This window comes from Kogia breviceps, chromosome 9 (assembly GCF_026419965.1).
Source record: "Kogia breviceps isolate mKogBre1 chromosome 9, mKogBre1 haplotype 1, whole genome shotgun sequence".
Classification (NCBI taxonomy): Eukaryota; Metazoa; Chordata; class Mammalia; order Artiodactyla; family Physeteridae; genus Kogia; species Kogia breviceps.
In genome coordinates, this window is record NC_081318.1 from 5,253,009 (window position 1) to 5,272,242 (window position 19,234).

General features: G+C 38.7%; 1 protein-coding gene and 1 non-coding gene across 18 annotated transcripts in view; one reads left to right on the forward strand and one right to left on the reverse strand.

Moving 5' to 3' along the window:
- The window catches only part of KMT2C (lysine methyltransferase 2C), a 289,703-nt gene that overhangs the window by 101,001 nt on the left and 169,468 nt on the right, over positions 1-19,234 (forward strand). For 14 of the 17 annotated variants that reach the window (XR_010842029.1, XM_067041769.1, XM_067041778.1 and 11 more), the window contains exons 3-4: positions 11,459-11,597; positions 17,409-17,609. Coding sequence is in view for 16 of the 17 variants with exons in the window: in XM_067041769.1 (XP_066897870.1) it covers positions 11,459-11,597; positions 17,409-17,609 (340 nt within the window). In the remaining variant the exon portion in view is untranslated. The remainder of the gene's footprint in view (positions 1-11,458; positions 11,598-17,408; positions 17,610-19,234) is intronic. The other 3 variants (XM_059074147.2, XM_067041772.1, XM_067041785.1) reach the window with 1 other exon arrangement.
- Positions 9,253-9,363, reverse strand: LOC131763133 (U6 spliceosomal RNA). The gene has a single exon (XR_009337532.1). It is a non-coding gene; the product is annotated as a U6 spliceosomal RNA (small nuclear RNA).

Genomic DNA, 19,234 nt, shown 5'->3' on the forward strand with positions numbered 1-19,234 from the left:
AATTTGTTGGGTTTATTTTGTTTCTTTTATTAGTTGTGAAAAATGAGTATCCATTAAAAACACGTTTTTTAAAAGTCATATAGAAAAACTAAATGAAATTTTTTTTTATTTTTAGATGTTGGGGGTAGGAGTTAATTTATTTTTGCTGTGTTGGGTCTTTGTTTCTGTGCGAGGGCTTTGTCTAGTTGTGGCAAGCGGGGGCCAGTCTTCATCGCAGTGTGTGGGCCTCTCACTATCACGGCCTCGTTGCAGAGCACAGGCTCCAGATGCTCAGGCTCAGTAGTTGTGGCTCACGGGCCTAGTTGCTCTGCGGCATGTGGGATCTTCCCAGACCAGGGCTCAAACCCCTGTGCCCTGCATTAGCAGGCAGATTCTCAACCAATGTACCACCAGGGAAGCCCCAAAGGAAATATTTTTAACTAAATAAAATATCCAGAGAGCAATTGAATTTTGACAATTACTGTCCTAATTAACGTCACTGTGGTTTTGAGGTCTTGATAAGTATCGGAGTCGTTTTCTTAATTTTTTTGTGCTTACATTAATAAATCATATTAAAAGTTTAATAGTAATGTATATTTGTGAAAATTTATGAAATTATGGGTAAGTATAAATAGAATAAGTTAGCTGTAAAAATGTTAGCTTCTAGGGAACTACTGTTTGATATTTTTGTGTATTTATTTATAGTTGCTTACATTTTAAAGTCTTTACATGCCCTCTGAAAGTGGTGACTGTCTTGATATTAATGAGTGTCAAGTAGTTTAATGAATAATGATAGAATAAGTAAAATATTTGCTATTTATCATGTGCTAATTCTTTAGTTTTACAACACATTTTGGATGTAGTGGATACATTAGATTCAGTGAGCCAGACACCACTGGAAAACGTAACTGTCGGATGTAGACTTTGTTTTGAGCACCACTGTTCAAAAGAAGAAGGAAAGGACATGATTACACAATTTCTTAGATATGCTTTCTTTTGTAGTCTTAGTACTATAAAGGAAGCAAGGAAAGTATTGCCAATTCTGGGGATGTAAAGGAAGTTAGGAGAGAGACAAATAATTTTTATTCTACTTAGTAGTTGACTAAATCATAGAAGCATGCGTATGGTTTGGATAACTAGTAGAAGAATGGATGTTCGTGTTGAGTAACGTAATTACCAAATATTAGCTCATTTAAAAATTTATATTTTTCTGTGCTTTTTCTAATTTATGTGTTTGTGTATAATAAGATTTATCTGATTGCTTTGTATTACACAAAGTTTAATCAATTAATTAAACAATTAGTGAACATCATCCAGGTTTTGGGATAGGCTGTGGCTTGTAAAACAGATAAAGTAGCTGCTTTCATAGAGTATATAGTCTAGTGGGCTGCTGTCTAGTGGTACACATTTTTGTGCCACTGACTCCTATGGCAGACTCTTTTCCAAATAATGTTTTAAAACTAATACAATAAAATTGCAAAGATAGTTATATTGAAATATTACCAAAATAGAAAAAACCCAAATTTGTAATTTCATAATGTGTTCTTTATTTACTCTTAAATCATAAAATCTAATTTATAATTATGGTAATTTTGAAGTAGAGATGAGGGTAAGTGGTATTTTGGGGATATCTGCAAGCATTGAATGTGATAAATTATCTGCTTTCTATTGGTGACAGAGACATGAGTATGGCTATACAACTCTGCTTGTGTGTATATATTCATGATGAAATGGGTTTTTTTTAGAATTTTAAATCTCAGAGGTCAGTAAAAATGAAGATGTAATTTCTCCCTCCAGCATGCTAGAACCCTTGATTAAATAACAGTCTAAAAATTAAAAGATAGCATGCTTTGCTTTTATTTATTTATTTATTTTTAATTGAAGTATAGTTGATTTACAGTGTTGTGTTAGTTTCTGGTATACAGCAGTGTGATTCAGATATATATATCTTTTTCATATCCTTTTCCTTTATGGTTTATTACAGGATATTGAATATAGTTCCCTGTGCTATACAATAGAACCTTGTTGTTTATCCATCCTATGTATAATACTTTGCATCTGCTAATCCCGAACTCCCAATCTGTCCCTCCCTGCTGAACCATAAGTCTGTTCTCTATGTCTGTGAATCTGTTTCAGTTTCATAGATAAGTTCATTTGTGTCATATTTTAGATTCCACATAAAAGTGATATCATGCTGTTTCTGACTTACTTCGCTTAATATGATAATCTCTAGGTATATCTGTGTAGCTGTAAATGACATTATTTTATTATTTTTTATGGTCGAGTAATATTCCATTGTATGTATGCACCACATCTTCTTTATCCATTCATTATTTAGTTTGTTTCCCTGTCTTGGCTGTTGTAAATAGTGCTGCTTTGAACATAGGGGTGCATGTCTTTTCAAATTATAGTTTTGTCCGGATATATGCCCAGGAGTGGGATTGCTAGATCATATGGTAACTCAAGTTTTTTGAGGAACCTCCATACTATTTCCATAGTGAGTGCACCAATTTACATTCCTACCAACAATGTAGGAGGGTTCCCTTTTCTCCACACCGTCTTCAGCATTTGTTATTTGTAGACTTTTTGATGATGGCCATTCTGACTGCCGTGAGGTGGTACCTCATTGTAGTTTTGATTTGCATTTCTCTAATAACTAGCGATGTTGAGTAAAAAGATAGGGTGCATTGAAAGAATGCACTGTGTATTGGTAAGGAGGCCATAATTGGACTCTAGAATATTTTTGACATCTTATAGTCTATTACGCTGTCATGTTGGTGAGTTTGCTGAATATATTTGTAGGATACATACAGCTTTTTCAAAGAATTATTTAACCTTTGGGGGGAAAATTTCATATTGACCAAGATCAAAATATTTTATTTCCATGAACTCTGCTGTGAAGTAAATGTTCTTACCACTTTATAATTATATTCAGTAGTGCTTAAGAAGTAAAGAGGAAAACTCTGTATTTTCAACTTTCATCTCATTCTTCATATTCAACAAATGATTCCTCAGTAACATGGTCCTAGTAAAATATTAACATTTCTGTTTAACATGAATTTATTCATAAAACTTATGAGCTATGATCAGATCAGATATTGTGCCAGGCAGTGTGTAGTAGTGGAAAGAGCACCCTTGGGCTTCAGAGTTACACAAATCTGATTGTGTATCCCAGCTTTGCTTCCTGTTAGCTATGTGACCTCAAGCTTGTTTAGCTTTCAGACTTAGTTTCCTTATCTTTAAAAAAAAATAAGTTTATCTATCTATCTGTCTATCTATCTGTGTATCTATGGCTGTGTCTTCATTGCTGCACGCCCACTTTCTCTAGTTGCAGTGAGCGGGGCTACTCTTCGATGCGGTGCGAGGGCTTCTCACTGCGGTGGCTTCTCTTGTTGTGGAGCACGGGCTCTAGGCTTGCAGGCTTCCATAGTTGTGGCCCACGGGCTCTAGAGAGCAGGCTCAGTAGTTGTGGCACTCGGGCTTAGTTGCTCCATGGCATGTAGGATCTTCACGGACCCGGGATTGAACTTGTGTCCCCCTGCATTGGCAGGCAGATTCTTAACCACTGCACCACCAGGGAAGTCCAGATATTCCTCTATTTTTTTTTCTTTGTTGAACTTTACAACTTACTGGTTTTTAAAACTTTTTTAAAACATATTTATTGGAGTAAAATTGCTTTACAATGTTGCGTTAGTTTCTGCTGTATAACAAAGTGAATCAGCTATACATATAGATATATCCCCATATCCCCTCCCTTTTGTGAATCTATCCCACCCCTCTAGGTGGTTACAAAGCACCGAGTTGATCTCCCTGTGCTATGTGGCTGCTTCCCACTAGCTATCTGTTTTACATTTGGTAGTGTAGATATGTCAGTGCCACTCTCTCACTTCATCCCAGCTTACCCTTCCCCCTCCCTATGTCCTCAAGTCCATTCTCTACGTCTGCGTCTTTATTCCTGTCCTGCCCCTAGGTTCTTTTTTTTTTTCTTTTAATTAATTTATTTATTTTTGGCTGTGTTGGGTCTTCATTTCTGTGTGAGGGCTTTCTCCAGTTGTGGCGAGCGGGGGTCCACTCTTCATCATGGTGCGCGGGCCTCTCAACTGTTGCAGCCTCTCCCGTTGCGGAGCACAGGCTCATGACGCGCAGGCTCAGTAGTTGTGGCTCATGGGCCTAGCCGCTCTGCGGCATGTGGGATCCCCTGAGACCAGGGCTCAAACCCATGTTCCTTGCATTGGCAGGTGGATTCTTAACCACTGCGCCACCAGGGAAGCCCCCCTCCTCCCGCCCCTGGTTCTTGAGAACCAATTTGTTTTTAATTCCATATGTATGTGTTAGCATATGGTATTTGTCTTTCTCTTTCTGACTTACTTCACTCTGTATGACAGACTCTCTAGGTCCATCCACCTCACTATGAATAACTCAATTTCATTTCTTTTTATGGCTGAGTAATATTCCATTGTATATATGTGCCACATCTTTATCCATTTGGAGTATAATTGCTTTACAATGTTGTGTTAGTTTCAGATATTACTCTTTTTTAAAAGAGAAGAATTAAGTGAGAGAACTATTCGTCACACTTACACTTGTCCTTTCAGTTTCAGCTGGGCTTCTGATACTTTTCTGAAGCCTTTCTAAGTTATATTTTCCACCTCTTCCCTTAACCCCCATGATACCTTGTACCTCCATCATGACAGTGATTGTGTCCTATTGCCATCATTTGCTATTTCCTGAATAGATCCATTAAGCATAAGGATCCTGACTTTTTTTTTCCCCATTAAAGAGATGCTTTATCATATGTACCCTGATAAACACAATAAAATAGACTCTGTTTTTGTCCTACCATTGGACTAGAGTGTATGGTACATAGTAGTTACCCAAAATTTTGTTTGGTAAAAAAAAAATCATTCTAAAGCAATGATTTAGTGAATCCCTAGCAAAGAGCCAGGAGGTGCTAAATAAATGTTCTCTTTATTCCTATTACTTCCCACAATACAGTTTAATAATGTGTGATCTGGTGGGTGATAGCCAACTAGGTGGAAAGTAAATACATAGTTATAGTATATGAATGTAGGTAATCAGAGTAGCAGCTACATACCTACACTTACTGTGTACTTAGGACATTAGGCCAAGTGCCCAGTGTATTATCTTTTTTCATCCTTAGAGACAGTTTTATAGTGGCTGGCATTAGGTATCTTTTAAATGATTAGCAAACTGAATGGAGATGAGGTTAATTAAGCAGGTTGTGAAGGTCACATTGCTAGCAAATGACTGAGATATGATGCAAATTCTGGACCATTTGACTCCAAGTCTTTGATTTTAACTAAAGCAGCAAAACAGCCTTTGCTATTAATTTCAAACTTTTTTGTGTCATAGAACCAACTATTTAGGATTAATCCTAAGTAAGAGTAAGAGTCGTGGGAGGTGGAATGGCAGTGCGTCAGGGCCCGGGTGGAGCTAATTTACAGCTGTGTCCCGTTCACCTGTGTATCTACAGGTTTGCCTAGAGCGCACACACTGTCCGAGTCCTCTTAGGTTCTTCAGTGTCGTTACCACCCACATGTGACACCTGGTGGTTTGAGTTTACACACACGTAGGTGCTTCAGATAAAACCACCCCACTCTGGTCATCCCCAGAGTTGGAGAGGGCTCCATCTTTCTGGCTTTAGAGCATTTTGTGACCAACTGGTTTTGTCAGTATTTTAGGTCAGGTTCAAAGTAAGGAGAAAGATACACTGGAGATTTTATATCAAAGAAAAATATAACCCTTAAATTTTTAATTTTTTAAAATTTTATTTATTTTTGGCTGTGCTTCACGTCTTGTGGGATCTTAGTTCCCTGACCAGGGATTGAACCTGGGTCCTCAGCAGTGAAAGCTTGGAGTCCTACCCACTGGACCGCCAGGGAATTCTCAACACTTAAATATTTTAAATGATTTTTTTAAAAAGTATGTGCTTGTTCTTATTTGCACATTTCTGGACTGTAGGCATTTGAACAAATAGAATCCCATGAAAGGCAAAATCTGCAAAGTGGCACAGGTTGAAAGGCCAGCTTTCTTGCATTAGGCACAAGTACAGGATGGTGTTTGAGGCATTTTTATTAATTAACCACAGATAGCCATGTACTCACGTCGGAACTGTTACCTCAGTTGTCTCTGGGTTCACAGTCATTTCATCCAGAGCGTCTCTGGATGACATCTCTTGTTGGATATTTGGGTTTCATTTCAGCCAGAGTAGTCTGTTTCACATTCTGCTGCCAAACTCTGACAGTCTTTCGAAGACTTGGGCTAAGAGAAGAGAGGGATGTAAACACTAGTTTGATTGTCCTGCCTTGACTTTGACAGAGAGTGAGACCTAACTTTTCTACTAAATGAAGAGTGACGGCCAAAAAAAATTGGGTTGTATTATTACGTGTAGTTTCACATATTTAGGGATACCTTTTTCTATTTCTGTTTTGTGGCTGGAACTGTTCCCTAGGAAGCAGTTATAGGACTTTTCCTTATTCCTTAAAAAACAACAAAATCCAAACGAAAAATAAGACCAAAACCCACCAATCCTTATTGGATCTTTGGCAGATCCAGGTTAGAATCATGGGCAGAGCCAGTAGGAAAAATAGCTAGAGGAAAATATCCCCCCCCCCCTTTTTTTTTTTTTTTTTAAAGAAAAGAGAACTCTTTTAAAGCCTGCTTTACTACTGTCCTCCTTGTGGATCAGGCCTGTTCCTGGTCCCATTTCTTAAAAAAGAAAAAAAAAATCCCTTTGTCTGAATTTTTTTTTTCCCCCTCTGAAATTTCAAAAGTTGTGTACCTGAAGACTACCAACCTACCAATAACATTCATATTTAACCTTACCATTTCTTTCTAGGTCCAATTTGAGAGAGAGAGACAGGCAGACAGATTGTCCTCTTACTTCCCCTTAGTTATAAACAATAAAGAAAACCCCCAAAATGTTTAAAGTGTTATGTATTTCATTTTTCAGGGGGAGAAAAACAACAGAATACCTGAGATTGTGCCTCAATTTGCTAGAAGAAAAATGCCGACTAGAGGCCATAGTGGTGGTTAGCAATATATTAAGAGAGAACGGACAGGCCATACTTATTGGAGGGACCCTGATTTGGGGGGTGCGGGGGCGATGCAGGCTAAATGGCGCTGGTTGTTAGGAGAAACGTGTTCCCAGGGATGTAGTGACATGACCCTCGTCCATCTGGCTCATTGTAAGCTTCTGAGACCCTCTTCTTTTTTTATTTTTTATTTTTTTTTTGCGGTACGCGGGCCTCTCACTGTTGTGGCCTCTCCCGTTGCGGAGCACAGGCTCCGGATGCGCAGGCTTAGCGGCCATGGCTCATGGGCCCGGCATGTGGGATCCTCCCGGACCGGGGCACAAACCCGCGTCCCCTTCATCGGCAGGTGGACTCTCAACCACTGCGCCACCAGGGAAGCCCTGAGACCCTCTTCTTATTCCTCTTTTACAGTTCTCATTTCTTCTCTTGACTCTTACCCTTTCTTGTTACCTAGTAGTAGAAATGGTACAAAAAGGGCATATCCCACATGTGCTCTGGACATCTCTGGGTAGAAATGAAATGCTTCTTTAAAGGTGTTTTTATATATGGTCATTTTATAGTACTTTGAGTATTATAGGCAGAGAGAATTTCTCAAGCAGTACCGTATTCCTTTCTGTCTTTGGTTGTAAAAGTGCTAGAGGGCCGGCAACGCAGAATAATTTCTGGCTCTCTCCAGATGCTTTCCCTAGAGCTCTGGAGGCAGCTGGCCTGCTTTTCAAGTTATTGCAGGTCACAGCGCTGCCATATATTTTGATACAGCGCACATGGTGTCAGTTGGTTTCCAAACACGACTCTCATTGTTTTCTCACCTGCTCACCAGCCCACCTAGTTTAAGTTTTTGTTATGGCAATGCTCCACACCTGATGCCAGTTTCTGTGTTAGAGCATGGGTTAAACTGATGTAACAGAGATATCCAAATACAGCAGTGGTTTAAATAAAACATTCATTTTTCATTCATGTAAGATTTCTGAGAGTGAGAGGTCCAGGCTGATGGGGTGTCTTTGCTCCCTGTGGTTATTTATGGACCCAGTTTCTTTCCATCTTGTTTCTGTGCCCTCCTCAGAGTGTTGTTCTCATCTGCAGCATTGCAGCTGGGTTGCTGACATACCCATGGTCCAGTCCATAGGAAAGAGGGAACATAATTTAGTCTAGAATAAACCCCTTCCTTTAAGGTGATGTAGAAATTGCATGGTTACTTCTGGTCACATTCTGTTGGTGAGAACTTGCCATGCTTAGCTGCAAAAATGGGAAATAAAGTCTGTTGCTGAGTAGTTACGTGCCCTACTAAGACTTGAACAACATAAAAGAAAGAGAGGGACTTCCCTGGCAGTCCAGTGGTTAAGACTTCACCTTCCAGTGCAGGGGGTGTGGGTTTGATCCCTTGTTGGGGAGCTAACCACCTGCCCACATGCCTCATGGCCAAAAGACCAAAACATAAAACAGAAGTAGTATCATAACAAATTCAATAAAGACTTCAAAAAATTGTCCACATCAAAAAAAAAATCTTAAAAAAAAATAAGAGAGGGTGGATTTTTGTCCATTGTCCATTTTTCTACAGGGTTATGTGCCTTATTCATCTTTGGAGTTCTTTACATATTCTGGATTTGAATACCTTTTGGGGGATACAAATTCCATGTATTTTCTTTCAGTCTGTGATGTACTTTTTTTTTATTTGTTTTTTTTTGTTTGCGGTACGCGGGCCTCTCACTGTTGTGGCCTCTCCCGTTGCGGGGCACAGGCTCCGGACGCGCAGGCCCAGTGGCCGTGGTTCAGGGCCCAGCCGCTCCGCGGCATGTGGGATCTTCCCGGACCGGGGCACAAACCCGCGTCCCCCACATCGGCAGGCAGACTCTCAACCACTGCGCCACCAGGGAAGCCCATGTGATGTACTTTTAAATCTTGTTCATGGGGTCCTTTGTCATATAGAAATTTAATATTTTTACATAATAAACTTTGCAGATCTTTTTATAATCCTTGTTTGATACAAATGTATTTTGTATTTGTAGATTTGATTCTATACCAATTTTGTGGCTGGGGGTAGGCAGGACAGACACCATGATTAATAGGCCCCACAAGCACTTAATTTATGGTCAACTTTTCTGCTTCAGTTTTAAAAAGAAACATTTATTTTATTTTATTTTATTTTAACATCTTTATTGGAGTATAATTGCTTTACAATGGTGTGTTAGTTTCTGCTTTATAACAGAGTCAGTTATACATATACATATATCCCCATATCTCTTCCCTCTTGCATCATCCTTGCACAGGGGCCATGCTAATCTTCTCTGTATCGTTCCAATTTTAGTATATGTGCTGCCAAAGTGAGCACAAAAGAAACATTTTAAATAGGAAAACCAAAACCATATGTTTGATGCCTCATTGCATCATTAATTTTATGATTTGACAGGATTTACAATTGTTTATAATTATTTCTAACTTAAAAATTAATAGTTCTCAAAATTATAAATTTGTCAGAATAGTTCCCTAAAATTCATTTTGAAGCTAGAAGACTTTGACAGGGAAGTCATGCTGATCTGAGAGGTAAGAAATCAGATTTGATGCAAAAGTGAGTGTTCAGGCTGCTAGATGTGCCTCGTATGCAGTTGAAGTATGGCTTGGAGCTCAGGACAGGAGGTAGGGTTAAGGATGTTGACTTAAAAATCAGTAAGTCAGGGACTTCCCTGGTGGTGCCGTGGTTAAGAATCCTTCTCCCAATGCAGGGGACGCGGGTTTGATCCCTGGTCAGGGGAACTAGATCCCACACGCATGCCTCAGCTAAGAGTTCACATGCTGCAACTAAGGAACCTGCCTGCCGCAACTAAGACCTGGCACAACCAAAAATAAATACATTTTTAAACAAATCAGTAAGTTGGGCTTCCCTGGTGGCACAGCGGTTAAGAATCTGCCTGCCAATGCAGGGGACACTGGCTCGAGCCCTGGTCCAGGAAGATCCCACATGTCACGGAGCAGGTAAGCCCGTGAGCCACAAATACTGAGCTCGTGTGCCACAACTACTGAAGCCCGTGTGCCTAGAGCCCGTGCTCCACAACAAGAGAAGCCACCGTGATGAGAAGCCCCCGCACCACAACTAGAGAAAGCCTGCGCTCAGCAACGAAGACCCAACACAGCCAAAAATAAATAAATTTATTAAAAAAACACACACACACACACAAAAGATGAGCATGTAAAGGACATGTAGAGAGCTGTACTCACATTTAGAGGTCTCACATCAGCTGAGGAGACAGATATTAGACCGTTTAATCTTTGTTAACAACCTCATGAAGTATAGGTAGTTTTGTAATTTTACAGGGAGTAAACTGAAGCTGAGAGAGATGAGTTGCCTAGTTTGTAGTTGGTGGAACTTGTCCCCATGACTCCAAAGCCCATAGTAATCCATGATATGTCCCTGTGTTTAAGAGGTGAAAAGCATTTCACTAAGGAGGGAGTGAGTACTCCTTGGTGCCAGATGAATTTCTGGAGTGTTTGAAGGCTTGTGAGTAGCCCGGGATTATTTATCAGTTCTTCTGCCACCAGTGGAGGTGGAGAGAACAGTGCTGTGGTTGGAGGATGGATGCCTTGTAGGAAGGGTCTGAGGCGGAGGGCAGCCACTCCAGAGTCTCATTGCATGAAATTTGGTGGTGAAAGGAAGAAAAGACAGGAGGAGCTTAAACCACTACAAGCTTTTCTAGTTGGTTGGTTGGTTTGGGGGTAGTGGTGCAGAAAAGTGTGTGTAAATTTCCAGTTAGAGAAGAAAGATGGAGGAGCCAGGAGCGTGGGATTGCATCAGGAGCGCTAGTGCAGGGATCGTGCCTGTTAATGTCTAACAATACAGTGTGAGAGACAGGGAGGTGGGTCTGTCGTTTCATTTAAAGAGAGGAATGATATTAGGGGTAATGGTGTTTGGAAACCCTCTCAACAGCTAGGTTGCCTCCTAAGAAAGTATGTGTGAGTTGTTCGGGGTTGGAGTCTTGAGGATAATTGAAAAAGGCACTGGAGTCAAGGTGTGTTCTTTTCAGTCATTTAGCTTTTAGAATGGCTGATAGAGGCCGTAATGCTTGTTTTAAATTAATGATAATTTCAATTTATAAATTACCAAGAAAACTTTTTCATGAGTCACATTTGTTCTGTAGAGGAACTGCTATAATCCTGAAAATAAGGTTCTTAACAGTTATTACTAAGATTTGAGTCAATTGTAATTTGGAAAAGTATGCCCTGTTTTACATTATTTTGATTATCGTTTTATAATGGAGAATAAATATATAAACAGTACCATTAATTATATATATAAGCTTTTCCTGTGTTAGTTAAGTGTTGTCATTTGTTGCTTCATTATTTTTCCTTTACGATGTATGCTTTATAGATAAATTCACTAAAGATTGGTATCATGCAGAATGACTTTTTGTATTCCCTTCTTTACTATTTAGCAGAAATCAAAGAACAGTCAGCAGAAGAGGACGCTGGAGCAGAAGTGGACAGCGGCCAGCAGCCGGTCCCAGCCTTTCGGTCTGTGTCTGAGGATGCTGCAGCCTCCCTGGTCTCTGTTGGTATCGAAGCCAAAATCAGGTTAGAGAATGAATGCAGCTGGATTGAGATTCGTGATGGGAAAAAGCAGCGAGTTGACTGTAGAGGGAATTCAGAGAGGGCGGGCTTAGGACAGAAAGCTGGGTGGACTTTTAGAGCTGATAGCTCTGCACGTAGCTAGAGTGAAGCATGTCTGTGGGCTTAGGTGGCTGTAGAACAGAGCAGTGGTCTACTGTGTTACTCTGCTCTCCTCAGACCAGGACAGAATATTTCCAGTATGCGATTACTAGAAGAAGAAAAAAGTCTAAACTTTTAGCATAAGAACTGAGTTTTGATTTACTTGTGAACTTAAGTTTATACTCTTGTTCTTTACCCTCTCTTCATTCTTGAAAAAAAGAAATACAGGATGTTATAACTTCTCTGTGTATCATTCAGCTTAAGTCTTGTAATTTTTTAGATCTTAACTTGGAAGACATGAATAAAACTGAAACCATCCATCAGTTGAATATTCCCATCTTTTTGAAATGTTTCCTTTCTTTTGCTTTTGTCACATCTGCCTCCTCATTTTGTCTTCTGCTGGCTTCTGTGGAGACTCCCCACCTTTATCAGGTTGGAGTCCTCGGTGTGTTTACTTTTATTATTCAGTCCAATAGCTAGGTCCTATCTGTGTGCTAATGAAACCCCACATTTGTATTTTGAGGGCTGACCTTTCTCTGAACTCTAGACTTTGCTCCCCATCTGTCTGCTTGATAATCTCCACTTGGAAGTACACTAGACACTGCACCCGTAACATGTCCCAAACCACTGTTGATTCTGACCCCAGGCCTGTCCCAAATCTTCTCCCCAGGATTTCTTCACTTTAATAAATAATACCAATATTCACCCAGTTGCTTAGGCCAAAACCTTTTGAGTTAATCCACAATTTCTCTCTTTTCTCATACCTCCCATTCTAAATTTTGTAGCCCACCTTTAGAAGACCCCAAACAAGTACTTACTCTCTGAACGTGCCTGCCGTCTTAGTCCAAGTCCTCTTATCCTTAGGAGGCTGTAGTTGCCTTTTAAGCGGTCTCTCCACTTCTTCTCTTTGCTCTCCCCAGTCCAGATTGTTCTTAGCACAGTTGCAAAAATGATCATTCTAAAATGTAAATCAACTTTCTCCCAAACTCTCTTTTAGCTGTCTCTTATATTTAAATATATAAATTATATTAAACATTTCAGGGACTTCCCTGGTGGTACAGTGGTTAAGACTCTGTGCTCCCAGTGCAGGGGGCCCAGGTTTGATCCCTGGTCCGGGAACTGGATCCCACATGCATGCTGCAGCTAAGAGTTCACATGCCACAACTAAGGAGCTGGCAAGCTGCAACTAAGGAGCCTGCCTGCCACAACTAAGAAGCACACATTCTTCAATTACGGAGCCCGCCTGCCGCAACTAAGACTGGATGCAACCAAGAAAAAAACAACAGAAAATTCAAATCCCTACTGTGTTCTACATCTTCGGGAAGGTTTGAAAATTTTCAAAATAAAAGAGTAGGATGGGACTTCCCTGGTGGCGCAGTGGTTAAGAATCCTCCTGCCAATGCAGGGGACATGGGTTCGAGCCCTGGTCTGGGAAGATCCCACATGGTGCAGAGCAACTAAGCCCACGCACCACAACTACTGAGCCTGCGCTCTAGAGCCCGTGCTCCGCAGCAAGAGAAGCCACCGCAATGAGAAGCCCGCACACCACAACAAAGAGTAGTCCCGGCTCGCCGCAACTAGAGAAAGCCCACACATAGCAACGAAGACCCAACACAGCCAAAAATAAATAAATAAAATAAATAAATTTATAAAAAAAAAAGAGTAGGATGAAAAATAAATAAAACATAGCCCCCACCACATTTACCCTCTATTTCTGCTTTATTTTCCTTTGTTGCACTTTTTATTTCTTGACAGTTCGTTTGTCTCGCTTACTGTCATGTGAGCCCTATGAAGGCAATATTTTTTCCCTTTTTTCCTGCTTTTTATTGCATTGATAATTTTTTCCTATTGATTATACATTATATTTTGTTTTTGAGATGGTTTTCCTTAAGACTCATGTTTCTTTACCCTGTTGAATTTAATTTTGAAAGAATTTCAAACTTAGAGTTCTAATTGATTTCTTAGTCTTAGCAATATGAATAATGGTTTATCATATTTTCATATCTCTTTGTATCTATCATCTAGCATTTCATTTTCTAGTTTTTTAAAATATATACTTCCTATTTTGTCTTGGCCCCCTAACATTTTTCATATTTTGAAAAATTCAGGTTTTTATACACACACACACAGAGTAAAATTACTGTAAAATTCACCCCCATGTAGTGAGTTTTGACAGTTGGATACTGTCATATAACCACTACCACAACAAGGTAAAGAACAGTTCCATCATACTAAAAAAATTCCCTGATGCCCTTTTGTTGTCATTCCTGATCCCATCTTCTGCCCTAGGCAGTCATTTACCTGTTTTCTGACCCTGTAGTTTTGCCTTTGCAGTAACATCATATGAGTGGGATTGTAAAGTATGTGTCCTTTTGATTCTGGCCTTTTTAACTTAGCATATTTAATGCATTTGACATTCATTTATGTCATCGCATATATCAGTAGCTGTTTCCTTTCTATTGCTGAGTAGGATTCTCTTTTATGGAGGTGCCTACGACATTAAAAATATATATATATGTATATATATATTTATTTATTTATGGCTGCATTGGGTCTTCGTTGCGCACGGGCTTTCTCTGGTTGTGGAGAGTGGGGGCTTCTCTTTGTTGTGGTGCGTGGGCCTCTCATTGCGGTGGCTTCCCTTGTTGTGGAGCACGGGCTCTAGGCACGCAGGCTTCAGTAGTTGTGTCTCGTGGGCTCAGTAATTGTGTCTCACGGGCTCTAGAGCACAGGCTCAGTAGTAGTGGCGCACGGGCTTAGTTGCTCCACAACATGTGGATCTTCCTGGACCAGGGCTCAAACCCATGTCCCCTAGATTGGCAGGTGGATTCTTAACCACTGTGCCACCAGAGAAGCCCCCTACCACATTTAATTTATCATTTTCCAATTAAGGGATAGTTGGGTAGTTTCCAGTTTGGGGCAGTTATAAATAAAATTGGTATAAATATCCACTTGCAGATTTTGGTGTGAACATAGGGTCTTTATTTCACTTAGGTAAAAATACCTAAGAGAGAGGTAATTTTTCAAGGAAAATGCCAAAGCATTTTCCAGTGTGACTGTACTGTTTTTCATTACCACTAACGATATAGAGTGGATCGGCAGGATGTTTCTTATTGTTCTGACTCACCTTTACTCTTAGGTGAGCACCGTGCCCCTAGGTCTTGGGGGTCCTGTCATGTCTCAGCTAGTGGAGACCTGTCATGCTCTGCGTCTAGGACGTGGTCTCGCTCCTCCGCCAGGGTGGAGGCTCCTCCCCTCCCCCATTCATTCCTCCGTCTGCAGCTGGTCTTGACCATTGTAGGGCAGAGACTTTTGCTCTCCTTTTACCAGTCTGAGGCTTTTCTTTCACAGGGAAGATGGAGGAGAAAGATCTTTGTGCCTTTCCCATGTCTCTGCTGTTCTCCTACCCAGGCTTTCACCACGACTGGTGCATTCTCAGGACTCTTCCCCATGCCTGAGTGGGGGGCACGCGCACCGGGGAGGTGCGTGGGGAGAAGCTCGTGAGTAGGTTAGAGTTCCCCTGTGTTTGTGGGTCCTGGGTGTTCTTTACTGTCCTACTGCCACACTCTTGGCTTTTAGCAGTTTATAAAATTTTCACTGAATTCTTTAGCCTGCTTGGATGACATCCAGTGAGTGGCCTCTTCCTCAGATTAAGCAAGTGCTTGTGTCTCCTCTCTTCTTGGAAGTGCCTTTCATTCAACTGCAGGTGAATTGTTTGCTCTGCAACTTTTGTAATCTGATGTGTCTGGCGAGTTTTTGCTGTGACAGTGGGAGCAAAGTTCTTTGCAACTTTCTACTACATCCAAAGCGGAAGCCAGGGATTTCCTTTGTGCCACCCTTTAAAGTTAACAATAAATTACTCTGAGATATTTGACAGTCTTTATTTCCTACATCCCTTGTAACATTTCCTAATTCTTTAATAATTTGAATATTTCTCTAAAAATATTTACATTGTGGGTCTGTTGTGTGGTGAAATTTCTTAGGTCTTATAGAAACCTGGGAATAATTTTATTATACCTTTACATTTGAGTTATGGTTTGGATATAAAATTGAAGGTTAAGATATTTTTTGTCAATACTTTGAAAGTATTTCTCCATTTCCTAATCAGTGTTGTTCATAAAGTTTCTGTCCATCTGATTGTAGCTCCTCATAGGTAATGTTTCTAGGGGAAGAAGCAAACTAGAAACAGGGTATGCTGAAAGAAATATAAGTTTAATAACTTAGAGAAAATTATAAATAAGAAAATTTTTAAAATTAATAAGATACTGGCAGAGGATATTGATGGAGAGTATCCTTTAGGCAAGAAGAAAAACATTTTTTCCCCTATTTGACTTTATTTTTCTGAAAGTAGACCACATTTAATCGTGCGTGCGTGTGTGTGTGTGTATATGTGTAAGTATCAATGGACAACACAGTTTATCATGAAATTGAAGTACGTAATATTGGAAAAACTTAAATAGGTGACTTCTATAAACAAAAGGTAATCAGTTGAGAGAGGTCCAATATGAATTTAACTTGAGTTAAACATTACCTGAAAAGATTATTTCCATCACCTGTTAATGTAAGACATTATGAAAGTTCCTGAGGTAGATACCACAGAGGTGATGGTGGGAAACTTTAATGCTTGAGAAGAAAGATTTGAGTACAGCAGCCATAAATGTGTTGTGAAGAGAAGATGTATCCAAGAGGAGCAGTTCTTTTAATTCTGTTTTTTTCTAAGATCCCTTATTAAGCATATATTCCATAAGTATATATTGGTTTTTGTGCTTTAACTTTTTAAATGGTTTCTTTTTAAAAAAAATTATAGATTTTTTTGTTTAGAACAACTTCAGGTTTACAGAAAAATTAAGCAGGTAGTACACAGAGTTCCCCCCCAAACCTTTCCCTGCCTCAGTTTCCCCTAACATTAGCATCTTTCATTAGTGTGATACATTTGTTACAACTGATAAACCAGTATTGATATATTATTATTAATTAAAGTTCACAGTTTACATTCATTCTTTGTGTTACATATAGTTCTGTGAGTTTTGATAAATGTGTCATGTCATGTATCTGCCGTTAACTACAGTATAGCACATGAAGTAGTTTCACTGCTCTACAAATCCCGTTTTGCCTATTCATCCCTTTCCCACGCCTCTTAAACCCTTTCTGTCCGTTCCCCCGTCCCTCATCACTAACTGCTTAACCCACTTAAATTTACTTTTTTGTATCTCTCTGTGTGTATGGTATGTATATTATGCATAAAGAATATGCCATCAAGTAGTTAAGTAAAACTTGGTCACCACTTGTTTTACATAGCTGAGTTATAATTGAGTGGCCATTAAACTGTACCTTCTTCCCAAACCTTAATTTTTTACTTTCTTTATTCCTTTTTAATACTTCGAGATTTTTAAATCAGGTTTTAAAAAAAATTGTTTTTCTAATCACAAACTATAATTTTTTGATTTGGTGTATTTAGTACTTAAAAAAATCATGCTATAGAAAAGTAGAATTACAAATGTATAACTTTTATTGAACTTAATTGTTCTTACGGTATAGATATATTTAAATGCTTAGCTTGCACTAAAGACATAATATTTAATTTTAAAGCACAAGTATCTGCAATTGTCTGGAACTTGAAATAGTTAAATAAAACTACTTCTCCTCTCTGTCTTCCGCACTTTTCGTTTCTACCAGTGAACAGCTCTGCGCTTTTTGTTACTGTGGTGAAAAAAGCTCCTTAGGACAAGGAGACTTAAAACAATTTAGAGTAACGCCTGGATTTATTTTGCCATGGAAAAACCAACCTTCTAACAAGAAGGACATTGATGACAACAGCAGTGGAACTTGTGAGAAAATACAAAACTCAACACCACGAAAACAAAGAGGACAGAGAAAGTAAGCAATTTTGAATTTAAGTGGTTCTAACGCAGTAAGACTATATATAGTTTATTTTCATTGTGATGTTTATGAATACACAAATGGGATTGTTACTGAACAATTTTGTATGTTTCCAACATTCATACGATGCTTTATGACTCACCAGTAACCAAGCAGACACTCATTTTCTCAAAATTTCTTTATTTAAAAAAAAGTTTACGCTAGTTGTGTATTAACAAAACAGAAGAAAACTTTAAAGAACGTAATATAAGGAAGGCTAGAGGGGATTCATGGAATTTATCTGTATATGGAATGAAAAGTTTAGAAAATCAATGAGATCTATCTTTCCTTTTCCTAGATAAGTTTTAAATAGTTTGTAAGAGTATAACATAAAAGCATAGCAAAACCTAAGTGGTTTTACCTATATGTGTCATTTATTTATTTGTTTTTATGGTTCAGAGATTGTTGAACTGTTGTGTAAACTCTTATAATGCAGTGTTAACTTTCTTTCCTTCTAAATAATCATGTGTTGAGAATTGCCTTGCTAAAGTCAAAGAAGGTGCTCTTTTTTTTTTTAAATGAAAGAATTTACATATGTTGTACACCTGAACTAATGTAATATTGTTAATCGACTATAATTTTAAAAAAGAATTTACTGTTTGTATAACTATATATGTATGTCTATATTCATGGACCTTATAGTTTCCCCAAACTCTTGTCTAATATGTTTGCCTTTGGAGTTAATATATTTTAAATATGTTGTAGGTTCGTTTGAAGGCCATCTTAATATGTGGACTTGGCTCTGGTAGTTGAGGGAATAGAAGTTTCTGTGGTTGATGAGAAAGTGTAAAAATTAATTTAGCTTGGAAGGCTAACCAGCTCTGCCCTTGAGGGTGATGATGTAATCATCCAAGTGCTTATCTGGCTTTTATCCAAAGTTAAGTACTAAGGCATTGTGTTGTACTTATTTGATTGGCTTCTTCTTTTGGACCGCTGCCAATGCCTTGAAGACCTGAAGTAGGAAATGAAACAATAACAAGAAAAACCCTTTTAAAAGAATTTAAAGTGGAACAGCTTAAGGAAATTTACAAGTATTTTATTTAGAGTTTTGGTGTTTTAAAGGCCATAGCTAGCTTTACCTTGCGTGATCAATTGAGAGCTCACTTTCTAATAAGATATATCAAAAGTCCAGAAATGTCCATCAGTCATTAGTAAATTTACTGGACTGGACCAGGTTATATCTTATATCCTCATGTTCTACCTTGAATAATGGCAATTAATAAACGACTGTTCTGGGAAGTACAGTTAGGCTTCACTTATTTACTTACTTTATAAGCTAAGTTAATTTTTAGTGAAAACTTTATGAGCTAAAATAATTATGTAAAAATAGCCTTGGTTTAATGAAAGTCTTTATATACACTTAAGTGTTTAACAAGTTATTAAGTGATGATAACAAGCCAGTTAATGGTCCTTAGGAATAAAGCATGTTTATGAAATTTGGAAATCATTTAGGGATAAACAGTTACTTTAGCTTGGTAATGATTTTAAATATTTACAAAATATGTTGCTAATGAGTTATAAACCAGATAAACAGCTAGTTAATTTTTTTAATTTGAAAAGGAGGATTTTAAAATAGTTTTTCC